Source organism: Sander lucioperca, chromosome 1 (genome assembly GCF_008315115.2).
Source record: "Sander lucioperca isolate FBNREF2018 chromosome 1, SLUC_FBN_1.2, whole genome shotgun sequence".
NCBI lineage: Eukaryota > Metazoa > Chordata > Actinopteri > Perciformes > Percidae > Sander > Sander lucioperca.
This window is the reverse complement of record NC_050173.1, coordinates 35,491,690-35,499,353: the sequence shown is the minus strand read 5'-3', so window position 1 is coordinate 35,499,353 and position 7,664 is coordinate 35,491,690. Positions and strand designations below refer to the sequence as shown.

General features: G+C 42.8%; 2 protein-coding genes across 3 annotated transcripts in view; one reads left to right on the top strand and one right to left on the bottom strand.

Annotated features, from left to right (window-relative positions):
* Positions 1-350: 350 nt before the first annotated feature.
* On the top strand, positions 351-4,374 carry si:ch211-247j9.1. The gene is made up of 2 exons (XM_031319474.2): positions 351-1,572; positions 2,582-4,374. Exons 1-2 carry the CDS (start codon positions 608-610, stop codon positions 2,817-2,819), a joined length of 1,203 nt encoding a protein of 400 aa, XP_031175334.1. The 5' UTR covers positions 351-607; the 3' UTR covers positions 2,820-4,374.
* mapk9 (mitogen-activated protein kinase 9) overlaps positions 3,648-7,664 on the bottom strand; it is a 26,260-nt gene continuing 22,243 nt past the window's right edge. For both annotated transcript variants that reach the window (XM_036007668.1, XM_031319470.2), the window contains 6 exons: positions 6,743-6,925; positions 6,172-6,296; positions 6,014-6,077; positions 5,470-5,541; positions 4,981-5,218; positions 3,648-4,949 (listed from right to left, as the gene is read on the bottom strand). In XM_036007668.1, the coding sequence (XP_035863561.1) occupies positions 5,082-5,218; positions 5,470-5,541; positions 6,014-6,077; positions 6,172-6,296; positions 6,743-6,925 (581 nt within the window). In that variant the 3' untranslated portion in view covers positions 3,648-4,949; positions 4,981-5,081. The remainder of the gene's footprint in view (positions 4,950-4,980; positions 5,219-5,469; positions 5,542-6,013; positions 6,078-6,171; positions 6,297-6,742; positions 6,926-7,664) is intronic.

Here is a 7,664-nt window from a genome sequence, read left to right as displayed (position 1 = left end):
GTACAAGCACTTGGCTGTTTACACATCCTACAGTGTTAATGTAGACGTGAGTGCATTTGAACAGAGAAGCAAAATCAATGATTCAGCCAAGGTAATAGGCCCATGTAATCCTAATAAGCACCGTAGAATTTTAATTTTTATATTGTATCAAGTCTTTAAGTACGCAGCTTTATGTGTTTTTGACAAATATTAAGTGCAGATTATGGGGGTTAATTGTGTGTGCTTCACACTTTGTGCCCATGGCCACTGTCTATTTCTGTGGTTCCATTTATGTGTGACTGTCTTTAGGAATGAGCCAGACTATATTACACCCTGGGCCCTCCCTCAGAAGCTCTGCTAACAGCTGATGTCAGTCCTGCTTAAAGACACACACATGGACTACAACCTGTCTGCCATTAGGCAGCAGCTTCAAGGGCACAGGCAGCCAAAGGGGAGGAGGGCTGCTACACCTTCCTCTCCCCACGACACATCAGCACTTGGCACAGGGGAGGCTCCATAGCACGCTCACAAATCTACAACTAAAGACTTAAATCCCAAGTTGCAGCAGGCAGAGAAGGGGAGGGCAGTAATCTAAGGCTCTCAGCACCCCCATGTGCCTGGTTGGATCATGGAGCTGCACTGTCTTACTACTGAGACCCCAACCACAGCCAGCTCCTGCTCCACGGACCCCCTGTACGACAACTGCCCACCTTTTGCCCAGCCAGGGAGAGCCAGGGAAAAGGAAATGGAGAGTAGGGTTGTGTGCCCGGCTGTAACCAGACTCCCAGACCCCTGCAGCCCTCAGCCTGGTCTGGCCCCAGCTGTGGCTAAGGTTCCCACACTGATCGCTGGGGAAAGAGGGACTGGCGCCTGGCCAGATCACAGCTACTGCAGCTGGAGAGGAGGCCTGGGAAGACAGGGCTGGGAAGCAGAGCTGGGTCCAGGCATAAACAGAGCAAGAGGAGGAGAGAGAGGAGAACAGAAATGTAGCTGGGGAGTTGAGGACAGAGCTCATCTGAACCAGAGCCCCAATCCATCCCAGAGCGAGGAGCACAGGAGTGCTCTCTCTCTGTATGATAACCTCTCCGACGCTGTCACCCCCGACAGCCTCCAAGAGGTCTTTGACATGGAAACGAGCTTCCAGGAGCACTGGCAGGAGCAGATGTACAAAGCATGGGCCCCTGAGCAGATCCAGGGACTGATGGATGTTGAGGGAGTGAGTGAAGACAAGAGCACCTGGTCCTCTTGTGAGATCATCCTCGCTGAAAGCGGTTCCAGTAACCAGGACCAGAATCCGGTCCAGGACAAGAAGCATGACAAGGAGCTAGAGCTGGACTCGGGATCCTGTGGATTTAAGCAGAGGGACCCGATGCCACTTCCTCCACGTCTTACAGCAAGTTCCCCTCGGCTATCCCAAGCTGGGTGCCAGGTTCTGTGGCCCCCAGCTGAAGCCCAGCAGCCATCCTGGTCTCCCAGGGTGCCTCCTCCCGTTCCCCTGGCAGACCCCTCCGCCAGTGCCCTCCGCAGCGTCCTCACTGGTCTCCAACAGCAAATAGTCAGACAGAGGGAGGAGTACGAGGCACGAATACTCAGGTAATGTTCATTATGTTTTGCCTTGCATTTCCATTTCAAACTACACAGCACACATAATCATAGTACAGAGATTAGGCACACCATGTAAAAGACAAATGAAATGTCCTACATTTAATGTGCTTATGCTCTCGGCTTCAGTATTACACTTTCAGTTCACTGACTTGCCTATGAGATTTTCCCAGCCCTTAGTGTATTTCCAGTGGAGGGTGACACAATGTTCCCAGGCCCACAAAGTGTGTTTGTCCACTCAGCTGTGCTGCTCTGTTCACTCAGTTGACCCCGAGCTTCACCCTATATCCTGTTTAGTTCAAAGCACACAGAGACCTGTAATTAGTTCCTTTAATATATCCCAACATAGGCAGCACTAAGATTGTTACTAATTAAGTCCTAATTATACAGACCTTTATATATGTTTTCAGTCTACTGTGGAACTCTCAATGTATCACATATTTGATGTTAATTACTTGGATGTGCCATATAATGTATGTTATTTTCCACTGACCTTATAGACACATTCACAATGTTCCCGGTTTCAGTGAAAGCGGTTTGATTTTAATAGAAAAAAAAAAACAAGCACATCCTGTGTGGTTGACCTATAGAAACAGCCAATGGCACTGGAAAGAGAGCTAATTTAAGGGGCCATGCTGCTGACCTAGACACAACACATACCTCATTTATTACTGATATAGATAGAGCAAGTCTCAGTGTAAGGTCACTAGTACTGGTTGGCAAGGACAAGAGGAAAACGACAATTCTTTTAGCTTAACATAGAGCATAGGAAGGAGATAGATTTAATTTTACAATTTCACCCAGCCACCTGTTCTGCCTTTTCTAACCATATCAGACATCAAGAATCAAACCTACTAAAACCAAACAATCAACACACAAGTTACAGACTGACCTCTTCTCTCACTCCTGTTCATAGGTAGAAAAGCCTTACCCCATATACACCTAATCATTTTTACATTCTTAGTTTTTCCCTTTTTCTTCCTCGTGTCTTTACCATCAGCCTAGAGCAAAGAAATGAAGAGCTGCAGGTCGAGGTTGTTCGGTTGAAAACAAACCTCACACAGCAGCGGCACTGGTACCAGGCTGTCCAGGCTAAGATCACGGAGTCTGAAATGACCCGGGCTGCCGCAGAACTACGCAATGCAACTCTGCAGAAGGAGATGGATCAGTTCTTTGACACCTTCGGAGAGCTCAACAATGAAGCCAAGAAGACAGAATATATCGTCAAGAGTTTTTGAGAAAATAATACATGAATTGTGTGTGATGATATGAACAGTGTGTGCAAAAAAGGAGAGAAGGGCACAAGACTGGCTAGTCTTTAAACTCTCGATAGGATCATGTATAGTAGTTTGTCACTATCTACATGGAATATTTCCTTCCCTAATTAGGAAAAATATGTAATTATTTCTATTTTATTCTTAGTTATTCTAAGAATCTGAGAAATATACAAAACATCACTGAAAGAAAATGATCACTGATGTCCACTTTATTAGTTAAGTAAGGGCAGAAGATGTTGGCCAGGTGATTATATTATGGTAATTGCATTCACACAGGACATCTCTGAAAATAAAAGGAGAGATAAACTGAACAAAAATTTGAGATGCACAGTGTATGCAATGGAGCTTTTTTCTGTTTTAAACATGTTAAAACAGGTTCTGAGCATCCTTATCTGATCAGATTTGTGGGAGTAAATGTGCCACTCCTCAGGTCATTTAAGGCATGACTGAAAGAAGAAGGTCATGGGTTTTGAAAAGGAAAATATAGTGTACAACAATAAAGTCCTCAGTGACTCCATAGTGTCATAATTCTGCATGTCCATCATACTATGTAATCAGTTCTGCAAAAAGCAGCTCCACAGTCCATTTTTCTCATCTTTTAAGTGTCCATCTTGAGTTCCAAGGTCCAGATTTCCATTCAGGACCCCACAGTCACATCCTCATTTTTAACCACGTCTGCTTTTTTGTCGAGGGGCCAACTTCCTCATATACTCTACCCTTACAACCAGGCGACTGCTGTCTTTTAAGGATGATTGAAAGAAGATAATGAAGGAAAGCGCTGCACAGTACTTTTTTAAACACACACACAAACACATATAGGCTTACAAGGCAAAAAAAAAAAAAAAAAAAAATACATCTGCATCAAACAGGCTTTCAGAACCAAGAACATCAAGGTACTGTAAGAAAAAGAACAGACCTGAATGGATTTCTCTTCTATAACATGAACTACGGTATCTTATCGGCATCTTTAATGCCTTCATGCAAGTTAAACACAATTATTTGCGTTTTACTGCCTTTACATGTGTTCTACATGATATCTGATTCATAATGTATTTTGTGACTGCTCCAGTACTAATGGAATGGTTTAGAAAAGGAGCAGCCAGTGCATTGATTTTGTCAATGAAATGCTTCGATAAGAGGCTTATTTTACATGGGCCTCAATGTGATTGTGTGCAACATTTTGCAAGAACACAAACATGAATACTAGATGTATCTTTTTGCCTGCCCCAAATTTACAGGATCATGATGTTTTTTTGATATACACATTGTTAGTCAGTACCTTATGTCCAAATGTGGGTGCAATATGGTTTTCTACAGATATGGTGGGTTTCTAAACAAAATGAGCACACCTTACCTATTAGTAGTGAAATGGTCTACAGCGACTATGAGTGTCAGATTATGACATCTTTACATACAGTACATAGTATCAGGAAATAAAAATTGAACACTGCAAACCCAGCTTCCCCTAGCTGTCAGGAAGAAAAGCTTAAAATCCACATCACTCGAGGCAATTCATTACAAAAAAAAAAAAAAAAACACAATGGAGAAAGCACCACTGTGGAGATGTGCAATACTGCGCGCTAGCTAAAGGATCCATCAAACTTTGGATGAGTGTTTGATCACCAGATGGACATCAGATGGTTGGTGCGGTCGACTTATGGCAAGCTTTTGTTCATATTGGCGTCACATGCATGAAAGCAGCTGGCAGCTGTGGTCTATGTTCAGTGCGTGTCTGCTCTAATTTGATAACCTCTGGTCTCAACGCAATATTCGCTTAAAAAAATAAAACTATTAAATTACAGGCATATGGAACAAACAACAATCCCCCACCTACTCCTGGTAACCTGAAACTTGAAATTCATATGCATATGCATACATCATATGTACTTGATGAAGGTAAACAATATCCACAAAGAGAAAGACAAACCTTTGACCATACAGATACCTTAGCCCAAAACGGTTGTTGAAGAGGTTCAACAAGATCAACCAGATCACACACAGAAAGAAAATAGAAAAATAGACCTATTCATTGAGGTTAAAGAGGAAAAAAGGAAAACCCAGGACAAAATAAATTCAGAAAATGTGTGTGTGGGGGGGAGGGGGGTTGGAGGGTTGGGGGGGATGGATTAAAGAGAAGAAAGGAAGGTGATTGATTGATAGTGTAAATGTGAGGGGAGGACTGAGGCAGGCAGACAGGCAAACACATGTGGCCATGAACGGTGTTCACTGAATCTCGTCCAGCGGTCCTGTCAGCGTGTCGATGCTGCTGCTGTCTGTGTCCGAGGCCAAGGTGTGCTCCGTGGACATGGACGAGATGTCGTTGGCTGAAGACGACTGGGAGGCTGAACCCGACACCACATCTGATACATGACAGACACACACACACACACACACACACACACACACACACACATAATGGAGAGAACCAGGAGATGCAACATATAGGTTATTGTACAGATAAGAATAATATTTAGAATTAATACAGTGCATTTCTTTAAAAAAAAAAAACTTTTGTGGGACAGACATGTCCACAATGACAAATTTCAGAAAACCAATATTAAGCTAATTATGCTCTGACACCACTCCTTAGTAGAATAATGCATGTACATACCTGAGCAATCTTCTTTCATCAGTCCATTCTTGTTCCTCTCTTCCCAATCAATCACCTCTTCATAAATGAGTTCTGTAGAAAAGCAGAAAATGTTCGGTGCTGTCGTTGTGTAATGTGTATTCAGAATGTAGCCTTTAAAAGGTACAGGTAAATAAAAATTGTGAAATAGGTGTTAATTAACTATGGTCATTCCATCAGCTCTTAGAAATGTCATCAATTGCGCTTAATTGGTCCTATTGTATGTTCTTTAACTTACACTTTATAATCTTTATTTCCTGGTTTTATAGAATGGTTTGGCAGTGTTTCGACCTTTATTTTTTAACAGTCTATGGTTTTGACACATTGACAAATGGGATTTTTTTTTTGCTTTAACTTCAAATGCTTTGCACAGCACATCACGTGTATAGTACATCTACATATAGATATGGAAGAAACGTGATTCTTAATAGGGTTAGGTTTAGTTTCCTGCAACTTTTTTTAATCAAAATATAATGAAGTTAAGCTGCAATGCCGACAGCTTTCCCTAGAGGGCAGTGCATCCTACCTTTCCATTGCTCGATGGAGTGCTCTCTCTCTTCCAGCTGCTTATCTGAGATCTGGGGAGGGGGCTGTGAAACAAAGGGAAATACATATATCAGCATGGTCACACACAGCCAGCCGCTGTACTGATGAAGTGAACCACCACTGGCACAGGCTGCTCACCGCGTCGGCCTCTCCAGGGTCGTACCACACGTGAATGTACGGGTGATTGAGGGCTTCTTCTACCGAGATGCGGCACTCAGGATCAATGACCAGCATTTTGGACAGCAGGTCCCGTGCTTGACCTGCTGTTATGGCAACGGAGAAAGGGCAGTGTTACTATGGAAACAGGCTCGTGACATCACTTCATTTAAGTGGTCTTCATGAGAACTGATTACTTCCCCTTCCGGTGTTGGGAATGTCAAGATGTGTTCTCTTGTTTCAGTGATGTGAACTCTAAATGCCACAGATTAGGGCAGAACAACTTTTGACCTGCATGGTCATTCTCTGAACTAGTTGTATAAGGGATCCACTTTTCAGCCTCTGTGTCACTGTAATTTGGTTGGGAAATGTCTCATTGCATCAATACAGTATACTGCAGACAAATGCCTTTGACTAAAATCTAGTATGATGGCAGAGTCCTTGGTAAGAGATTTAAAAACCATCACATTTGACAATCGTCTTAAGTATCTATTCTAGGAAACTATATGCATTTCAAGTCAAACAACTGCATTTTAGTGTCCAAAATTCTTACTCTTCAGTTTGTCATGTTCTGAGTCAGAAGGAAAGGCCCAGTCTGGGAAAAGCTCGTCAAAGCTGACGCCAGGATACTGCGGCTTGTTCATCACATAGTTCCTCACGGTCTCCATCAGTCGGTTCATAAACTCCAGACTGGGTGTGCCCAGAACCTCAATCACCTTATTCCACTGGTCAATGTCTGGATAAAGACCCTTGTTAGGGAGAACTCAGCTGCATTATGGGCATGTACATGTGTCAGGAAATGAGATCAAGCATGGAATCAAGAGACAAATACAGACAAGGAGTCTACAGTCATGCTAGCGGATATGTGAGGCTGTACTCAGGCACAGTGGTGCTTGGAGCTAAATGCTAACAGTAGCATGCTAACATGCTCACAATGACAATACTACCATGGTGATCTTAAGCAGGTATATTTACCATGTTCACCATCTTAGTTTAGCATGTTAGAATGATAACATTTGCCAATGAGCACAAAACAAAAACTACAGCTGAGGTTTGATGGGGATGTTAGTTTTGGCTCGATGGTGTTTTAAGCCCCCAACGTCTCCTTCCAGGCAGCGCTGCAACCGTTGACTTCAAGGCAACTAACCCTAACCCCAACCATAACCATTGCCTAATCCTAGTGCCTAGACGTTGGGGGCTTAAAACACAGATAAACTTAGTTTTGCGGTTTTGATCGTAAACCAAAGTATTGGACAGATTGAAACTTGATAATGCTGGTAGGATTACCAGCATTACTATTAACATCACGGCAATCTATCCAATAGTTATTACATTTCATTCTGGGGAAAACATGAATATGTACATTACATTTCACGGCAATCTATCCAATAGTTGTTAAGACATTTAAAAACCACCAAAAAAAATGTAGATATGCACATTCAGCTGTCTTGGTGACCACTGAAAGGAGCTGGTGA

Excerpts from the sequence above, each read along its gene's own strand:
- si:ch211-247j9.1 (XM_031319474.2), top strand. The coding sequence starts at position 608 with ATGGAGCTGCACTGTCTTACTACTGAGACCCCAACCACAGCCAGCTCC. Across the intron at positions 1,573-2,581 it reads TACGAGGCACGAATACTCAG|CCTAGAGCAAAGAAATGAAG; the intron begins GTAATGTTCATT and ends CTTTACCATCAG.